This window comes from Myotis daubentonii, chromosome 1 (assembly GCF_963259705.1).
Source record: "Myotis daubentonii chromosome 1, mMyoDau2.1, whole genome shotgun sequence".
NCBI lineage: Eukaryota > Metazoa > Chordata > Mammalia > Chiroptera > Vespertilionidae > Myotis > Myotis daubentonii.
Genome location: NC_081840.1, coordinates 202,135,959 through 202,156,574, shown reverse-complemented (window position 1 = coordinate 202,156,574; position 20,616 = coordinate 202,135,959). Strand labels below are relative to the sequence as shown.

The 20,616-nt window shown below is 48.4% G+C and overlaps 1 protein-coding gene across 1 annotated transcript in view; it reads right to left on the bottom strand.

The window, feature by feature from the left end:
* SCFD2 (sec1 family domain containing 2) overlaps positions 1-20,616 on the bottom strand; it is a 329,771-nt gene that overhangs the window by 14,492 nt on the left and 294,663 nt on the right. Inside the window, exons 7-8 of the mRNA XM_059671312.1 lie at positions 16,572-16,706; positions 1,381-1,500 (exon numbers count right to left, since the gene is read on the bottom strand). Coding sequence (XP_059527295.1) covers positions 1,381-1,500; positions 16,572-16,706 — 255 coding nt within the window. The remainder of the gene's footprint in view (positions 1-1,380; positions 1,501-16,571; positions 16,707-20,616) is intronic.

Genomic DNA, 20,616 nt, shown 5'->3' with positions numbered 1-20,616 from the left:
CCTTTAGAGAGGGATTAGCATGCCTGTCAGGCTGTTACAATGCATGGCTGCTCTGAAGAGCTAGGAATTTGGTTCTCAATCATTAGGGGCAGCAAGAAGTGTGCTTTCTGATGAAAATAAAAGTCGTGCTGAAAAGGCAATCGCTCACTAAGCAGATCCTCAACCCTGCTGCTGACAGAGAGGGTGTTAAATGAGGCAGAACCTACCACGGTATCAGAAACGTCACCAGCTATGACCATGACAGTGATAGTAACAGCAGAAACGGTCACAGGCGATGACTGGCCTCTCCTCTGCTCAGGAACCTGCTGTGGCTCCCAGATACCCAGTCCCCTTTCTCAGCTGGGTATCTGGAGATCAAGAGGGACCAGGTCTTCTCTGCCTCATCAGGTGACTCATGCCAACACCACCGATCTGGTCCTCTTGCAGCCAATTGTGTCATCAGACCACAGGGCCTATGGGGCTCCTGCCACTTGCTCAGGCCTGGGAGGCCACAGCCTGTGTCCTCAGCCTCGTGGTTGATAGTAACTGTAGCCAACATTCACTGAGGTTGATGTCTCAGGCACTCCCCACTTATCTGATTTAAGATTCACGGCCACCTCATTTTCCTAAAGGAGAAAACTGAGGTCCTCACTCTCCTGGATCACCTGGCTAGTGAAAGGCAGAGGTTAGGTCAGCGGTTCTCAACCTGTGGGTCGCGACCCCTTCGGCGGTCAAACGACCCTTTCACAGGGGTGGCCTAAGACCATCCTGCGTATCAGATATTTACATGATGATTCATAACAGTAGCAACATTACAGTTATGAAGTAGCAACGAAAATAATTTTATGGTTGGGTCACAACATGAGGAACTGTATTTAAAGGGCCAGAAGGTTGAGAACCACTGGGTTAGATCCAAACTCAGGCCTGTAAAACCAAGTGGTCTGTGTTCTTAACCACCCGGCCACTTAATTGGAGAGTAAGATGGGACCCGACAGGAGGCTACACTCATTGTTGTCTTGACAATGCACCTTCCCCAGCTCCTCCAGCCGGGTCCTCAGACTGCCACAGAGGCAGGCGGTCCTGGGAGTGACCCTCAGTTCTCTGGGGCCCGGGAAGCAGTGAAAGCTCTGGAGTAATTCAGCGCTGACGGACGCTGGAGAACACATGCAGGAATTGGGAATAGGGACAACAGTGTGTCGGCCCTTGGAGCCCAGAGGCAGGAGAAGGCCCCCACAGGGAGGCTGGCTGGCCTGGCGCAGGCAGAGGAGGAGGACGTGGGAAGGAGCAGGTGGGGGAGAAGCGGGGATGACGATGGGAGAGCTGGGAAGTCTGATGAAGGGCCCACGCTGCCCTTCCCTCTCCTGCCCCAGGACTCATAACAACGAGGACTCGGGCTGGTACCTGGGTTCCTGGTTTCAGGGTCGGCACAAGGTCTTTGATCATTTTGGCTTCAGAGACTGTGACGCCGCCCACCACGAAGAGGATCAGGAGAGGGTGGTCGCTGGGATGAGGCCGGCTCACCTGCAAAACAAACATCCTCTGTTAGCGAGCAAAACAAACATCCTCTGTTAGCGATCGGAGGTGTGAGAGGCGTATGAGCCCATGGACCAGTAAATATACACATCTCCGTATGACATCCCTCCAAATATTTTATTGAAAGAAAATTTCAAGGAGTGGGGGCTATTCCATAAGAAGAGAAGACGGAGGGGCACCTTATTCCTTCCTTATCGGTCTCCCGCTCTCAGCATAAACGCGCCCCATCTTTGTTACACAGCTCTGTTTACTTCCTAGGAAGCACCCGCCACAGTGTGGGGTTCACCTGTTTGTGGCCGTCTCCTCTAGTGGAACATAAACTCACAGGACAGGGACCTTGCCCGCCGTTCCCAGTTGAATTTCCAGCTTAGTGCAATTTCTGGCACACAGTAGGTGCTCAATAAATATCTATGGAATTGATGAGTAGTCAAAGCCCTAAGTAGGTGTTGGTGAAGGATGTGAAAAGATGAAAGAGTCTGCCATCCACCTTTGAGGAGTTACTCCACACCAAGCATGTCAAACTCGCAGCCCGCGGGCTGCATGCCTCGCTTACTTGGCCCGTGTTAGCCTTTGAGTTTGACATGCTTGCTCTGCATGGACCACTCCACCAGGGGCTGCGGAGAATTCCTCCTGGTGCCTTCCAGTTTCACCTATGAGCCAAAGTGTTATTATAAACTAAAACACGAGTGACTCACAGCAACTCCTCAGGAATGCAAAATGCACAGCACATTGATTTAGCGACTAACTGAAGGGACAGCACGTTTGAGCCCCATCTGGAAGCCAGAGTTGGTTGGTTGAGGAGTGGCAGGAGGAGGGGAGGGGGTGTGAGCTGAGTTTCGGAGGCAAGCAGTCACCAGCTGGGTGGAGCAGGCCGGAGGCCCAGCCAGGACGCGGGGAGCAGGGCATCACGACAGGAAGGATGCTGCCGACTGCTCAGGTAGCCACTGAAGCCAGAGGGGGGAGAAACAGGCTTCGGCTCCAGAGGTGGAGAGTGTATTCACGAATTCACACTCGCCAATGCACAAGCTCCACTGGGGCCATTGGACAGTCCCCAGGAGTAGTGGGGCAGGGCAGGCTGACAGGGAGCCCTTTCTCTTATCCCTGCTCCAGCTCCTTTCTCTGTTGGGTTCTTCTGGCTGCCTTCCCTGAATATACCCACTTTTCAACATCTTATTTTAAAAACACAAAGAGAATTCGCTAAGTGCTTTCCATTATATAAGCTACTCCTTGGCTTCTGGAGAGGAAATTCAGAATGGAAAGGAAGGAAGGAAGGAAGGAAGGAAGGAAGGAAGGAAGGAAGGAAGGAAGGAAGGAAGGAAGGAAGGAAGGAAGGAAGGAAGGGCGGAAGGGCGAGCGCAGAGCTGTATCTCTAAACTTTTCCAAAATGGGTGGTGGTGGATAAATACTGAGAAAAGTTAGGAAACTCTGATCATTAGAGAAAGACTGTCACTCCTTCCCCCCAGCTTCCTGCCCATAGACCTCCTTCCCCTGGACTGCACTTGTTGATTTCTTTCTTCTAACCCACACCCCGTGCACCATGACAGTCCTGCTTGTGTCCCTGCCCCTGGAGCTGCTCTCCGTGAAGTCCCCAATGCCCAACATATGTAGGAGTCAATGGACACTTAGTCTTCATTTAACTGGCCATTTCTGTGCCATTTGTTACAGGTGATGACATCTTTCTTGGCTACCACAATAACACCCTCTCGGCTGTTCCTTCTACCTTTGCAATGGTTTCTTCTCAAATTTATTCATAGGTTCCATTTTTTTTGGCCTGCCCTTCTAAATGTTGATGTTTCTTGGGGTCCACCTTTGGCACCTTGCTCTTTTCACTTGATATGTCATTCCTGAAGGACTTCATCTACTCCTATGCCTTCAACAATCTTTTATGTATTTCCCAAATCTCTGTCTTTATCGCAAACATCTCTATTGAGTTCCTGGACACCTCCAGGATCCCTCATCTCAACAGGTCTCACATGTGATGCACTGTCTCCCCCCTGGTCTATTCCTCCTCTTCACTCTCTAACAGCATCACCTCCTTACAGTTGCCGGAGCCAGATACCTGAGAGTCATCGTAGACTTGCTGTCTCTTTCATCTCCTGGATCAAGTCCTGTCCATTCTGCCCCCTCACATTTAATGATCTCTCCTTGATTTACACTGTCCCTGTCCTGGTCAGGCTCTCATTCCTTCCTCACAGATCACTGCCAGCATAACGCATCTCTGCCCCTGGCCTGGCTTCCCCATCCATTCTCCTCATTCCTGCTTGAGGAAGCTTTCTAAAATGCATATATTTATTCCTGAATATAGTGCCTACCATACTAACTATTTTGCGTATTGTCTTATTCAATTCTCAAAACATCCTTAGGAACCAAACGAAATCATTGGTGTATTTTGCAGATGAAGAGCTTGAAGTTTCATACAGTGACACGTGACTAAATCATGGAACCAGAGGCCAAAATCCAGAGGTCACAGTCTGACCACCCCCTCCCACCCCGCTCTAACGCATGCCCACATTCTCTCCCAAGAGTCTTAGAGTTCTAAGGATAAAGTTCAGATTCCTTAGTTTAGTATTTAATAAGGCTCTTATAACACGGCTTTGCTTTATGTCTCTATTTTTATCTCCTCCACACACACTATTTGCTAGAGCCATTCACAATAAACTGAGATTTGCCCAAATGCATGGTATTTGCTTGTTTATTTGTTTTGGAACCGTTTGTCAAACACATGACACTTTACTCAACATTTGTACTGAAAAGAGCATTTAACACAAGTGTTAAAGTCAATTTATTTCACAAAACATACCAACCGGTGTGATCAGCACCCAGATCAGGAAACAGAAAGCCAGCGCCCTGGAGACCCTCTATAGCCCCTCCTGTCATTCCCGCACAAGGGAACCAACATCTTGACTCATAACACTCAACATTGCACGTTGCTTTTTTCACTCTACTACACCCTCCCTGAGAGTTTCCCCATATTAATAGGAAAGACCTGCATCCCATAGGCATTGGGTTGGGTCCATTGGTGGGTCTTGGCCTCTCTATGAGCCCCTGATGTTCCAGTTATTAAAGACTTTGAATATCACCTGCATCATATTGTTTTATGTAGCAGACATAGTTTCCCCTGGGTAAACTATTCTCACCTCCTCTTCTTTACCTCCTTCCCACTTACTCTCTGTAAAAAGTACCATCGTTCTACCCATCTCTCAACTCCTGTCCCAGGATCTAAATCTAAGGTACCTCTCTGCATTGGCCTTGTCCACTGGACTGCTTGCTACCTCGATATACTGGTACCTGCTGTCTCCTCTCCTAAATTGTAAGATGCTAGAGTAGGGACTGATCATATTTACCTTGGTATTTTTGGCTTTGAGCATAGACCTAGTTTATGGTAACCTTTCAACCCATGTTGCATAAATAAAGCCAATGCACGCATGAATGAGACTCACGGGTTAACTGGAGATGCCCCTCTTTTCTTAGAGATCTTTTAGAGACTCTCTTTGCTTTATGTGTGGTTCTTCCTGGCTCACTGACCCGAAGTTACATCCAGCCCTACAAACAATTGTTGTTTCTCCTTAACCCTGGGACAGAAATAAAACTGGCTGCAGAACTTCAAGTGAACGGCATGTTCCCAAAGACATGTGCTGTCCATGAGCGAATCTGGATGCTGAAGTACACTGCGAGAAGCTTGAAGGATGCATTGAGAGATGAAAGGAAAAAAGCAATGAACAGCAACAACAAAGAACAATGCCCTGGGGCCGGCGGGGAGGAGGGAATGTGGATTTTGGTACAAAGAGGCGGGTCTGATTAATGCATGCTGCTGTTTGCTATTTTGGTTTCTGTTTAGATTTATGTTTTGATACCAGACTTTCCTTTCAGAACATGTCAAGTCAGCAGGCGATTGGGCGGTGGCGTCTCTTCCATTAAAATAGCACATCTTATAATGCGCCACGCACCGCTGGGCCCCCCTCTTTGGAGATGAAAGATTTAAGCATCGTTACTGCCATTGCAAATGCACAGATTAATCAAGCCAGTCAGGCCCTCTGCTCTTTTTTTTTTTTTTTTTCATTTTCCAAACTTTCGCTGGCTGTGACCTAAGACCTCGGTTATGGTCAGATAAGACCATTTCTTCCCACCATCCATGCCAGCCTTTGAAGCAGGGGCTGCCGAAACCTCTGCAGCTGTGGGCCCCCAGGCACTCTCTGATGTCCCGGTTGGTTTTCATGAGAAGGGTTTCCTCTGCTTCGGGTGCTTGTGAGCTCTCGAGGAGTTCTGGGAATCCTGCTGCCAATTCTCTTCCGCTCAGTTTCTCTTCGTGTGTGACTCACTTGTCTTTAGCGCGGGCAAGTGTCCTCAACAGTGGGCAGGAATGTGCAGCAGAGCTTGGGCATGAATGGCACCAGGCCCTGAGAACAGCTGTGCCGACTTTGAACATGGCTTGGGAATGGCTTTTCTCCCAACAGGAGTTATAAGAGCGCCGCCACCGCCTCCGAACACTTCATGTCCGCGCTGTGCTTTCCCCTCATTCACTGATCCGTTCCACAGCTGTTTATTGAGCAACTACTATGAGCCAGACAGTTCTCTTGACACCAGGGATTCAGCAGTGAACAAACCAGAGAGGAGTCCCTGCTGTCGTAGAACTTACATTTCAGTTGGGGGTGAATGACAAAACCAGTATGTGCACGGGGAAAAGAAAGGTGGTAAGTGCTGTGGAGGAAAATAAAGCAGGGGGTGGGCGAGCATGACTCTGCACCAGCCTTAGCATCTGAGAAGCAGGTAGAGGCTCCATTTTACATCAGAGACAAAGGGAGGCTTGAAGAGATGAAGTAACGGGTCCTCTCATTTGCTCCCACATCCAGTCAGCACCCCGTTCTGTGGGGTCCAGCAGCGCTTCATCTCCCCGAGTACCCACCCATCTCACCTTCCCTCTCCAGCCCGATGCCAGTGTGGCCTTGTGCCCCTCTCACTGCTGCAAGGGTGATCTGTACAAAATGTACACTGGTTACATATGCCTACAACATTCAGTGGTACCTCATTGTTTTTGGTCCAATTTCTATTGTTATAGCTCCTGCTTCTCTCTGTGTGTTCATATTTAGAACTACCTGTAGCTCCTTCCATGTACCAGGGCGTTTCGTCACTTTGTCTCTCACTCCTACTGGTCTGACACGTTCAACTCCTGGGAAGCTCCTCTGACGTGGGACTGAGCTCCTCCTTCTCTGCACCCGCACGTCCCCTCCGGCGCACACGCATCTCTCCTCCTGCAACCCGCAGTCTTCCTGCCCCTCTCCGCAACACGCCGCGAGCTCCCCAGGGTGATCTACACCACGGCAGGTAGGGTATCTAGCAGTCTCACAAGTCTTCTTTACGCACCGCAGTGATGAGCACACAAACCAGGCTCTCAGTGACTGCTCACCAGCAGACAAAGTTCACTGACTGTCAAAACCAAGTTTTTGTTTTTGTTTTTGTTGAATGATTTCTACCAGAGTCCATCTCACTAGAACTTATGGATCATATTTAGCAAATGTTAGACAAAAATAAATCCCTACCTCATAGCATGGAGTATAATTAAGAAGAGGAAAATATAAACAATGGTTATAAATAGTGTTGCAAATGGACATTCTAGAACCTGTACTTATTTAGTCAGCAAGCACCCAGTGCTGAGATGTTTCCTCTTGTCAGAAGGACCATTAGTATAATTGGCCAAAGCTAACAGTTCATCTCTCCGAGTCTTGTTTTCCTTGTGTCAACAATGAGGGGCTGGACTAGATGACCTCCAGGCATGTCCAGCTCTCGCGGTCGGTCCAAAGAACTGACATCACATTTCACCTGCCACTCACGATCTTTGTCCTTCACCCCCACAGCGCACTTCACCCCCACAGCGTACTTCACCCCCACAGCATATTCACCCCCACAGCGCACTTCACCCCCACAGTGCACTTCACCCCCACAGTGCACTGCACCCCCACATCGTATTCACCCCCACAGCATACTTGACCCCCACAGCGTACTGCACCCCTGCTGTGGGTGCTTCTGCAGGTCTTTCAAACATATGTGGACCGTCTCCCGATCCCCATGGTTAAGGGGCAGGCCACTGGCAGCCAGGAAGTTACAGCGTGATCCCACCCCTCAAACATGGTTGAATAATGGTCCAAGAATGGATCTCCGACCCAGGCGGGGCCAACTTTAGATCCTTCCTTGGGAATGGAGACTTGACCTAAGAAAGACAAGGCTGAATCAAAGCTTAGCTTGTAAGAACCAAAAGCTGTGGATTTGCTCTCCAGTCGTTCATTCACCTCATACTGAGTGAGCACCTGCCGCATGCCCGGCCTGTTCTCAGCGTCTGCAGGCTGGAGCACGGCTCAAAGGACCGCCTGGTTTCCCAGTGGCGGCCCAGTTCGCAGTCCCAGGCTTCCTGAGGCCGCCGCATCGCTGCCCTCGGGCTCCCCCAGACATTCTTGGTCCTCACAGCAAACTATCCTTTCCCTGATTAATTAGTGCAATTTGTTGGCGTTTTAATTGCAACTGAGAGAGTTTCAGCGCCCACCCCCTCTCCACCACCAGCTTCTCAGGGCCCCTGAGCAGTTGTTCTGTTTCCTTGTGGCCCTTTCCTATTGCCCCCAAGGCAAGGACGCTCTCAGACTAGCTCAGATGAAGGGCCCAGAGGCAAGCCCTGGGTCCTCTTGGACTCTTTTTCAGAAATCTTTTAATTTTTTCCAACTAAGCATGGCCACATAAGAAATGGAACAACAAAACAAAAAACTTCTTAAAAACACACATAAAAAGAAATAAAGCGGCCTTATGCAATTTTCAGATAAAACCACCCTCCTCACGCCAAGTCCAGCCAAGGAAACATCTTGACAAATCATGTCCGTTAGTCAAAACAAGCTGGGGTCCAAACACATGGAGTAGATATAAAATATATTATTTTCAGGAGACTGAAACCCACACCACAAATTCCAGAAACGCATTTTAAAAGTGCTGCCCATTAGACACGCTAGTTTTAAATTAAATTAACGTTGTAGTGAGGGGGAAGGTATGCTTCGGTTTATTTATTAGATCACTATCGAGCTTTCCTGTAAGGAGATCAAGGTGCTCCCGGAACAGCGTTCGTGGAGAAGATTGGCTGTTTGAAGAACCCCAGGCTCTACCAGAGTGGCTTCTCTCCCGTTTGGTTCCCCCTCCCCCTTGGGCACTGCCCTTCAAACCCGGCTTTCTGTGGCTAACCACAGTCCTTCTGGCCGAGGAGTGCATTCGGCTGGCTTGAAACACATTCTCAGAGATGCATGAAGAATGATCTCATTGGCCTGTTCACTATTCTCCCCATGTTACCTTACGGGGTCCATGCAGTGAGCTGGGGACAGGAAGGTCCTGCAGCTCAGTTTCTTATCACTCCGCTGCCACCGTTTTCTTTCCTTCCCTCCCTTCCCTTTTCTTCCTTCCTCCCTCCCTTCCTTTCCTCCCTCCCTCCCTCCCTCTCTCCTTCCTTCCTTCCTTTCTTCCTTCTTTCCTTCCTTTCTTTTTGGAGACTATATTATTTTAAAAAAAGATTATGGGCAAAGAGCAGACAGGCCTTTCATTACCAAAGCCTTTTGGGACCCACCTTAAAACCAGGTCTGAAGTGTAAGTGAATTTTCCATCCTCTAGGCCAGTGAAGGCGAACTTATGACACGCGTGTCAGAGGTGACACGCGAACTCATTTTTTTGGTTGATTTTTTCTTTGTTAAATGGCATTTAAATATATAAAATAAATATAAAAAATATGTCTTTGTTTTCCTATGGTTGCAAATATCAAAAAATTTCTATATGTGACACGGCACCAGAGTTAAGTTAGGGTTTTTCAAAATGCTGACACGCCGAGCTCAAAAGGTTCGCCATCACTGCTCTAGGCTGTAGGGAAAACTCTGAGACTTCACCAAACACCTTCCTTGCCGAGCTGGACAGTCAAACGTATATTTAGGTAGAGTATATACTGTATTTCCCAAAAGTGGCCACAAGAATATTTTCTGCTCCTCATGCTCTTGCTCTCTTCGCAAAGGAAAGAGTGTGTACCCTCCCCTCGATTCTGAGTGGGCACTGGTGCCTGCCTGCACACATGGAGCGCTGCGGGGGAGATGCTGTGTGGCTTCTGAGGCTTCCCCCTGGCACGCTCTCTCAGGAGCCTGGTCTTGCTGGACTCTAGTCCCTTGTCCTTGGAACACAGCTGCCATGCTGTGAGGGAGCTCAGGCCACGTGGGGAGGCCTGCATGGGAGGAACTGAGTCCCTTAGCTGCCAGGCTGGGCTGGGCTACGCGCCCACAGTCAGCATCAACTTGTGAATACGCCATCTTGGAGGCGAATCCCTCCCTGTTGAGCTCTTCCCAGAGTACAGCTTCATGAACAGATAAATGATCAATATTATTTTAAGCCAATGTTTGGAGACGGCTTCTTATGCAGCAATAGATAACCAGAACAGGGGGGATGAAGGGCTTCCCTGGACAGTCTGATGTATGCAGAAGCACATGCTAAAGCAATACAAAGAGAGCGATTTTAGCAAGTTGCAGTATGATGCAAACAAGGCCTGACTTTAGTAAGGGCAGAATCCAGCTGCTCTGACTTCCCTCTCACGGAGGATTTACTTGATGCAGAAAATCTTAGATTCAAAGGCATTTTTCTTAACGTTCACTGGATGCAGACATTTACATGATGAGATCGACGTCTGCAAGCCACTTCCCAGTGTCTGGGATAGAGGCCTCCACTCCCCCACAGCGGGAGGCTGTGAGGAGGGCCGAGCACGTGCTCTCTCCCAGCACATGGAGACCATGCTTCCAGAGTGTTCCTGGCAGAGTCTGTGTCCTGAGTGGCCAGGGTCTGGCCCTGCTGGCCTCTATCCCCTTGAACCGTTTTGTCACGGTCCATGCACAGAAATTCACCAGCTCCCTACAGCTTCCCCAGGAGGCACAGGTTGTGTCCCCCGAGACTGGGGATACCAACAGGTTGGACACATGGTGGAGAAGAAGGGGTCTGTCTGGAGAAACACATGGCAGCCTTATAAACACGGCTTCCACCGGTCCAACAAAAAGAACATTAGATTCCATGTCTCTCTGGCAACAGCACGTCAATAGTGAAACCTGAAACTCTCGGGCATCTGTTCTCTGCTATTTAAGTCACTTGTCCACTCAGCAGTTAGTCTGTATGCACCGAATGCCTACGCCCTGGCTCTGCACAGGGACACAAAGTTACTCAAGGCGGACTTTTCTCCAGAGTCATGGTCTGGCCAGATCACAAACTCGTAAAAATGGGAGTAGGAAATACTGAACCAGCACGTACTGCAGGCCAGGCACTGCCCTGAGTGCTCTGGGTACATTAACTCATTTAAATCTCAGAACAACCTACACAGTGGGCACTATTATTATCCCCATTTCACAGATGAGGAAACGGAGGCCCAGAGAGGTTAAGTGATGCACCCATGTCACACAGCTAGCTCTAAGCCAGACAGTCTGACTCGGACGTGTGACAACTGCTCTCCATTGCCTCCTGTAAACCAACGTAAGCGGTAGAATAGAGTGACTGCTATTAGGCAGCATATACTAGATGGCCTTCTATTATTTACAAAACCAGATGAAAACATTACAGATGTTAAATAGAAAAGAGGTCCCCAAATCTCCCCGCGGAAGACTCGTCCTGCTGCCTAACCACATGAGGACATCTCTCCTCTCGACTCCTCAGTTCTCTCACACGACAAAACCAGCCCTTTGCTTCTCTCTGTTCCCTAGGAACAAAGAGGCTGGGAAAGGGGCCTGCAGCTGCGTGTGGACAGAGCAGAGACTGCAGGTTTCCTTGATGGAGGGGGAGTCAGGCGTCCGTCTCCCCCACGCACCTGGCAGCGCGGCGGTGAGTGGGAGCAAGTGGCCGCTGCCTCTCTGGGGTTACGCAAGGACAAGACAATGACCAGCTTCGTCTAGTTTAGCAGCTGGAAAGGAGGGTCAGGGATTCCTTTGAGGGTCACTGGAGTTGATTGATCTACCTCCTGTGAAGTTGTTGAAATAGAGCTTTTGCTTAACACATTGTGGATGGATCACGAGAACTTGCCAGCTTTGTTTAGTTCCACTTCATATTACACAGAGTTTTACAAAGTACCATACTTTAAAAAGATATTCGCTTGTAAGAGCATGTATTAAATAACTCCAAAATGCAATGGGGGTTTAATTTTAAAGTGTGCCTTTAACATTTATGTAAAACGTTTTTTGTACTCATTCAATAGAAACTTATCTGGCCACTGGGTAAAGCTAGCAATAAAATTACTTGTCTGCAATGTGTTAAGGGCGGACAGTTGGAACAAGGAGCCAATGACTCTAACTGACCACTGAGGCCGCCCTCCCGACCCTCAGCGAGTGCCTGCTGCGTGTAAAGCCATGAGGGCTGGGACCTACGTGTTGAGGATGCAGAAACAAATAGACCTAGAACAGCCCTCCATTCTCCCAACCACAGCTTTCACGTTCTTTTGATTGTGGCCTATAGTGAGAGATACATTTAAATCATACGTGTGTGTATGCTCTGGGTTGTTCTGTTTCGCCTTGCTAGTCTGTTCCTTTTTTTTTTTTTAAGTGATTACAATCCAATGAATTGATATCTTTTGTTGTTGTCAATCCTCACCCAAGGATATTTTTTCCATTGATTTTTAGAGAGTAGAAGGGAGGGGGAGAGACACACAGAGAGAAACACTGATGTGAGTGACACATCGATTGGTTGCCTCCCCCATGTGCCCAAACCAGGGCTGGGGATTGAGCCTGCAACTGAAATAGAACCTGAGACCCTCCAGCTGATGCTCTAACTACTGAGCCAGACTGGCTAGGGCCAATGAATTGATATCTTGACTCCTACTGTGCAGTGGATCAAGTTGTGCAGCTAGAAAACACTGGGAAAAGATACCCAATATGTCTCCTTATAAAACAATGTATAAATGAAGCCACAGAGGTATGTACGAAAGGTATGGAGCCCTGAAGAAGACAGGCATTAGGGGCCTGGAAAACCCTCTCCTATGCTCTTTCTGTTACCTGTTGTGGGGCACCTGCAGCTCACCTGTGGGAAAGTCCGCCGGCCCCATTTCCCAGCACATCTCTCACCAGCTTCTCAATGGCCTCAGCCCCACCATCGTCTACAGATACAGCCCCTGGGTGACCTGAACTAACGTCATCTGTGACACCTGCAAGGAGTCCAGGGACAGGGTAGCCCTGCTCTAGAGCTCTCTGAAGTTCCCCGAGCACAAGGAACCCACAGGGATGCCTGCCTTTCATCTGACTCTATCTTTTTCAGCCTCAGCCCCCATTCAGTGAGTCTTGAGTGGGGGATGGGGGAGAGTAGGCCCTGGAGGAGAAGAGTGGGCCAGCAAGTGGCAAGGAAGCAACGACTGTTGATACAGAGATGTGATGTGAAGAGGCAACTCAATGGCAAAACACAGACTTCTCCTGGCAGAGGTTGGCTGGGTGGGGCTGCACACGGCCAGTGAGCTGTGGGCCCGAGTCCCAGGGAAGCAGACAGGGTACCAGCAGATGCCCTGGAGACCTCCCTCACACTGGCCGCCTCGCTGGCCAGTGCAGGCATGGAATTAATTCATGAGCTGCATGGACACGGAGAGGGAAAGTATCTGTGCTATCGAGTAATCATGAAGAAAAGAATTAATGACATATGAATATTTAACTTCCAAGAAGACGCCTGAAGCTTCCTGGAGCCAAAGCATGTGGTGAGGAGCATGGGCTTGGGGAGTAAGACTGGCCGGGCCAGATCCTGGCGTCCCATTTCCTGTGTGCTCTCCTGGGAAACAACTGAGGACAGAGGAGAGTACGAGTTGGCGCCTACTGCTTAACCTTGTGGGGCTCAGTGTCTCCCCCCCCCCCCCCCCCCGTGAAGCAGGGGTACCGACGGAACCTGCCTCCTCGGATTGCTGTGCGGGTCACATACGAGAATGGCTGGCCCCATGGTACAGGCTGCTGCATACCTTTGGGCAGTAAGTGAGAAACAGTGGAAAGCAGGGCCAGGGGCTGGGAAGTAGCCACGGCCACGTGGGATTCCGTCTGCCTCCTGCATCTCCTCCCACTGGCCTCAACGCAGACAGAGACACCCTCTCCCGAGGGCCTCACCTCCACCTCAGAGAGGAAGCCACAGTGAGTTTCTCAAAGCCCTGTTGGCTATTCCTCTCTACGTTTGTCCCAATTTTGTTGAAACCCTGAACACACGGGCCAGAGATAACTTTTCTTGTCAAGGTCCATGGAATGGTGGCAAGAGCCGGCCACCGACTGAACACTGGGACGGGAGGGCTCTTCGGCCAGCCCTCCGAGACTCTCCCACCCCTGTAGGCAGATGAGGCGCCCCTGGCAACAGAGAGCAGAGGTCCAGCAGCTGGGGGCTGGGGGCTGGGGGCCGAGGTCCGGGGATGGATCCCGACAGCTGCTGGGAGAACACACGTTCTTCTCCCTTAAACCCATGACTTGGAAACCTCCTGTGAGATGGGTCTCGGTGTGCAGGAGCATTTCTTTATGACCCCAACTGTGGAGGCTTGAAGGGGAGGAGCACAGCGGTCCAGTGGGGCCCAGGAGGGCTCTGCCGTCTGCCTAAGCAAAGCCCACTCTGGGCCATGAAGTGTCTGACCGCAGGGAGAGCTGCAGAAACACTCGCAGTGCTTAAAGGGGTGACTTTAAAATGTGGCATCTCATGGTGCACGAAACAGTGATGGAAACCACAAGTGGACGGTCCTCCCTACCTGGGCCTGCAGCGCAGCAAAGTCCCTGAGCACATTAAGGCACGGCAGAGCCCAGCAGCAAACATTTTGCCTTGATTTGCTGTTTAACCCCGTGTTTCTCAAACATACTTGGCCACTGGCCCTTTTGCTAAGGAACATGTTCTTTCTGTGGGACATCGCTGGGCAAAGAGTGAGTCAGGGCCCCCTCCCATGCACACTGGCCTCTCTGCAAATGAGAAACTCATGTGGTGAGCAGGGTGCAGGCGGTTCGAGCTCCCTGTGTGCCCTTGGCCAGACCCTGCCTGGGAAAGGACACACAGCCCCCGGGGCCAGCCTCAGCCTCACTGACCAGGGCCTGAAGGCCCACGCTGGTTACTGTAGTCTCACCTCAGGGTGAAGGCCACGCCTCTGAGGGAGGAATAGGGTGCTCTGGCGGAGAAGGTCAGAGGCCATGTCTAGCCTGGAAGTTTCTGTATGAACCAGCCATCATGAAGGGCCACTGAACAACCCTGGGCTACCCTCAACACAGGAGCCCAACACAGGAGCCTCAGAACAGCTCTGGGAAGCTGATCTGTGCTGCATTATTTAAAACACACACGCACGCGCGCGCGTGCACTCACACCACACACACACACACACACACACACACACACACACACACACACACACACTTCACCAGCACTCATTGCAGCAGAAGTTAATGATCATTGGGAACAGCAGAAGGAGACCGGCCTGTCCATCCCGACCGTGAACTGCACGGTTTAGAGTCTGACTGTCTGGCTTCTGTCCTCTGGCTTCGGGGTGGACCAGTTCTCCTGGCAGATGCATATATGAACTCTATGTAGATTAATTCATGATTTCAAAGAAGCTTTGAAGCTGGCAAAACATTCTGTTATTTCCAAGAGTTATTACAACTGAAATCCTGGCACAGACTGGAAGGTTAGCCTATAATCTTGTTTAGATCCTTTTAAATTCAGAAACTTTACAGTGGGTTAAAAATAGATCGCATCTGTGTCCTTCTGCTCCTTTCCTCCCCGCTGCAAAGGCTGTGCAGTGATTTTGACCCACTCTCGCTATTAGCCAGAGAAATCCTAGCACTTGGCACCTGGGAATCTGTGGAGCCCGAACAAGTCATTTTTAAATGCAGACTGACGCAGCCATTGTGGAAAGCGGTATGGAGTTACCTCAAAACAGTGCAAAAGCCTTATGACCCAGCTATTCCACTTCTTGGAATATGTCCGAAGAAACTGAAACACTAATTCGAAAGAATATATGCACCACTGTGTTCACTGCAACGTTACTTACAACAGCCAAGACTTGGAAGCAGCCCCAGCCGGTTTGGCTCAGTGGGTAGAGTGCTGGCCGGCGGACTGAAGGGTTCTGGGTTCGATTCTGGTCAAGGGCATGTATGCTGGTTTCAGGTTCAATTCCTGGCCCTGGTCAGGGCATGAGAAGGCAACCAATCCATGTGTCTTTCTCACATCGATGTTTCCCCCTCTCTCGGTTTCTCTCCCTTCCTTCCACTCTCTCTAAAAATCAATGGAAAAATACCCTTGGGTGAGGATTAACAACAACAAAAAACAACAAAAAAAGATTTGGAAGCAGCCCAAGTGCCCATCAGTAGATGAGTAAATAAGAAAGCTGTGGCCCATTTACACAATGGAATACTACTCAGTCATAAAAAGAAGGTCTTACCTTTTGTGACAGCATAGATGGACCTGGAGTTATTATACTATTGAAATAAGCCAGTCAGAGAAAGACTAACACCATATGATTTCACTTACATGTGAATCTAACAAACAAAATAAACTAACAAACAAAATATAAACAGACCCATAGATACAGAGAACAGACTGACTGACAACTGTCAGAGGGGATGGGGGTTGAAGGACTGGGTGAAAAAGGTGAAGAGATTTTAAAAAATGGGTTTTGGGGGTGATGCTCACCACATGCCTGAGCAAAGTTGCTCATTATCCTGCATAATAAGTTCTAGAATTAATAACAGCAGACTGTCACTCATTACGAACAGCAGAATAGTACATGGATTCGTGTGGCATGGAAATGTGGCCAGGCGAGGAGAAACATTTTCAACTGTGCTACCCTGCCCTGGAGGGCTGTGTCCTCGCATATCGACCAGGAAAGAGCCCAGTGCATAGATCAAAAGAAACTGGAGGAGGCTGGAAGGGCAGGCTGCTCTTAACCAAAAGTTAAGTGAAGATTGCACCTGGTTTCAGAAGAGTCAAAACATTGCACGGTATCTTATATGGCACCCGACGGGTGAAGGGGGTGCCAGCATTTTCCTGCCAGCACAGATAGCATTCCATTCAGGATGACCTCTCTGCGGCGGCTTTACCTTCATGAACATGCTAAATCCAGTCTTCAGGAGGTCGGTGAGGCCTGACGACATATGCTCAATATCAACAGGATCTGGCCTTTCGGGATCAAATATTTCCTCCACAACCTGCTTCAGCAACGGCTTGTAGGATGCCTGGAAGGACAAAATATTGTGCTGTGAGCAACAGGGTTTGTCTGGAGAGAGGATGGTTTTTCTGCACCCAAGGAAACAAAGCAAGGTTATTCTGATACTGAGCAAAGGCTATGAGTTTGTGTGTGAAAAGGCAATTATAACAACATTGGATTTTTTGGTAAATGTTCACCCCCGTACCTCAGCACTAACTGTTGTTTCTCATATTCCTTATAGAAGCAAATCTCTCGTCCCAGAGCTATAATCACAGAATGGCTAGTTTTTCAATCAAGATCGAAAGCGATGATTTTACGTATGAAGTATACTGGAAAACAAAGTGTTGTCATTTGGTATAGACATAAAGATGGTCTCCAGGTTTTCCTAAATATAGTTAGAACTATGCTCCTTCTGCTAGGAACTCAAATGTATGTTTCCTTCCTTCCTTCCTTCCTTCCTTCCTTCCTTCCTTCCTTCCTTCCTTCCTTCCTTCCTTGCTTTTTAAAGTCTTTATTTTAGAGAGAGGAAGGGAGCAGAGAAAAGAGATAGAAACGTCGATTGGCTGCCTCCCGCACACTCCCTACCTGGGATGGAGCCCACAACCCAGACATGTGTCCTGACTGGGAATAAAACGGGTGACCTTTTGGTTCCTGGGTTGACGCTCACACCAGCTGAGCCACACCAGCGGGTGGAATGAATGTTTTCATACAATGTTTTGTTGCCGTCCAAGCCCAAGGCATTCCCTCCTTCCTCTACAGAGCTCAGCTCCAAGTAGGACTTGGACAGAGAATGCAGCCAAGGTGCCAAAAAGGAATCCGACCAAGGCCAGGGCTGAAGAGAGGGAGGCCACGTGGCACTATAAACATTTCAGTAGAATTTAGTTGAACTTTTGATAAATAATGTTAAATGCTTTCCTTTTCTGTGACCTGAATAACCTACCCACAGTTAGTAATACTTGGAGGCAGCTCCTCTAACTGAGCATGCTCCCCACCTCTTTCCTTGGTTCTCCTGACTACCAAGCTCCTCCTCTCTTCCCATCAGTGGATCACTGTCCTCCCAGTCCTGCGGCTGCCTCTGCTGCTCCAGTTCCACGAGGCACCCAAGTGTGAGCATAAAGGATAAAGGAAGGAGGAATGACTTCCCTCAACGCATTCTCTCAATCTGTCCTATCTCTACTGCGTCTGTTATAGGCTCAGAACAGCCAGGCTCCCACGGAGCACCGGTGAGATGTCTTGAACTCCTGTTTCTCTCTTCGCATGTGAGCTGCCTTTAGCAAGTGTCCAGGGTATTTGGTGTATTGACTTCATCTCTGGCTTCATCTTGCTTTTCTCACTGTCATTTATTTTTTACTCTTATTTTCCCTTTATCCCTATTTTCTTACCTAAAATATCTTAAAAATAAAGCAGGGCATATACTATCAAGATCATAAACAATCATTTAGCCAGAATGCAACTGGTGCATTTGTCAGGGATAAGATGCAGGGAAAAATAGCAACTGCTCAGTTGAGGGTGTAGCCTTCTTATGCTTATTAGTCAAGTAGACCATTGCATGCCCAGAGATCTCACAGGTTAATGCTTTTGAAAGTAAAGCACTGGGCAGGAATATCGATAAGACAGAAATTAACACACACACACACACACACACACACATACACACATACGTCAACCTTCCTCATAATAAAGCTATATCCAGAGAAATTTTAAAACTTTACCATACAGGCAAAAATCTATAGGTTTGAAAATACACTTTTGATGGGGCCATAATGAACTGAAACTCTCACATATGGCTGATGGAAGGGTACATTGCTACATAGTGTGGAGAGCCATTTGGCAATACCTATCAAAATTACAATTGCATTTGACCTAGCAATTCCACTTGTAGGAATTTATCTTATAAATATGCTGATATATGTAAATGATGCTCATAAAGGGCTGTTTACTGTTTGTAATAGCAAAAGATTGGAAACAACTCAAGGGCCTATCATTAGGGAGCTGTTTAATAAATGGTATGCATCACAGGAGGGGACGCTATGAAAGTGCAGAGGGAAGTTCTCTGTTGACCGGGCAGAAAGGAAGGTGCAGAATGAAGTGTGGGTAAAAAAAGCAAGGTGAGAAACAGTGTATGATGGGCTGGGCTTACGTGAAATGTGTCATGTGTATATTTGTTGGAATACAGAAAAAAATAAACTCTGGTGTGATATACAGAGACTACCATGAACAGTGATCATGGGACAGGGGACTGGAGAAGGAACAGAAGTGGGAGGAAAACTTTTTAATATATTGCTTTTTTAATTTTTATTTTTTAATGTATTGCTTTTTAAAAACACAGTTAAAACACCACTACAAACAGCAACAAGATTTTTTCACTTGTTGAAAATGAATAGATTGAGCATGGAAGAGAATAGAGTAAAAACACACCAAATATTAATTAGGGCTAGCTCTAGGTTCTGGGAGTGGGGGATATTCTTTTCTTCTTTTTTCAAAATTTCCAAAATTAACAAGTATACTTCTAGAAGGAAAATGTAATCTAATAAATACTTTCAATGATAAGAAAAATAAAGGTCGTAGGATGACCTTTGAATTCTATAAATCCTCTTCCTTGAGTAAACCGTCTTTAGAGTCCTATCATCTCAGCCTTTCTGGACATTTAATCTCTTAAACTTCAACACTCATCTCTTTAAACTGCTCCCAAGTTACATATTATGTAGGAGAGACCTCTAAATTCTTTATCAAAACAACTAAGCACAGCCCGGCCGGTGTGGCTCAGTGGATGAGTGTTGACCAGTGAACCAAGAGGTCACAGTTCAATTCCAGGTCAGGGCACATGTCCAGGTTGTGGGCTTGATCCCCGGGGGGGGGGGGGGGGGGGCATGCAGGAGGCAGCTGATCGGTGATTCTTTCTCATCATTGATGTTTCTCTCTCTCTCTCCCTCCCCTTTCCTCTCTGAACTCAATAAAAATATATTAAAAAACAACAACAACTAAGCACAGAACAATAAGTAACACTGTGCCTTTAATAAGCAAGATTTGGAAAAGACTCGCTCAGGTACAAAGTGGCACTGCTATGACTTAGCCAACACCTCTCTTCGATTTTCCACTTTGGGTTTTAAGGATGAGGACCTTTGGCTCCTTCCTCTCGGCCACGGAGCTCAGACTGCTTTGTGCTCCGAATCCTGTCACTGAAATCTGACTGGAACGGACTGCTTGGGCAGTGGCTTCTCAGAGGAGAAAACTGGGATGGTCCTGGAATTTTCTACTCAGCCAGAAGCTACCCGCTTCTGAGAAAGGACCACAGCAAGGCGGTGAGAGGGGACAGGATGTCTTCCGCAGCGCCCTGCTCAAAGTTTCCCTCGCGTGCTAGAAAGGGCCAGAGGGGAGATGAGTCGTGTAGTTTGTCTCAACATTAATAGGGTTAACCATAGTAATTTAATTTTCCTAATCAAATATTCCCTGCCAGTTCACCTTTATTGGGGGGGGGGGGGGGAGAGAAGAGGAATTAAAGACACAGGCATTTTCATCCTTTCCCTGTCTTGCTGGTCATTAATCCCTTGCTTACACCACATCCAGTGTGTGTGGGCAGTAGGGGTCTATGCCTGCCACAGTCACTCAGACACTAGGTTCTTCTACTCCCTCAGGCCCCGGGGTCTCTACCGCAGCCCTTGCAGCTCATCATCAGACGAGGAAAGAGAGTATGGAGGGTTTGCAGAGAGATTTCATGGGCTCTGCCCGAAAGTGATCTGTGTCACTCCCACCATAATTCATTGGCCAGAATTAGTGACAAACCTACATTTACCTGCAAGGGACTCTGGAAAATGTGGCCTCACTGTGCCAGGAGGAACAGAAGCGGCGTTTGGGGTTCACATACACTGTCTCTGCTGCACACATACTGTGAAGTCGGATTGAAACATGCATATAATTATTCCCTTTACAACGGACAC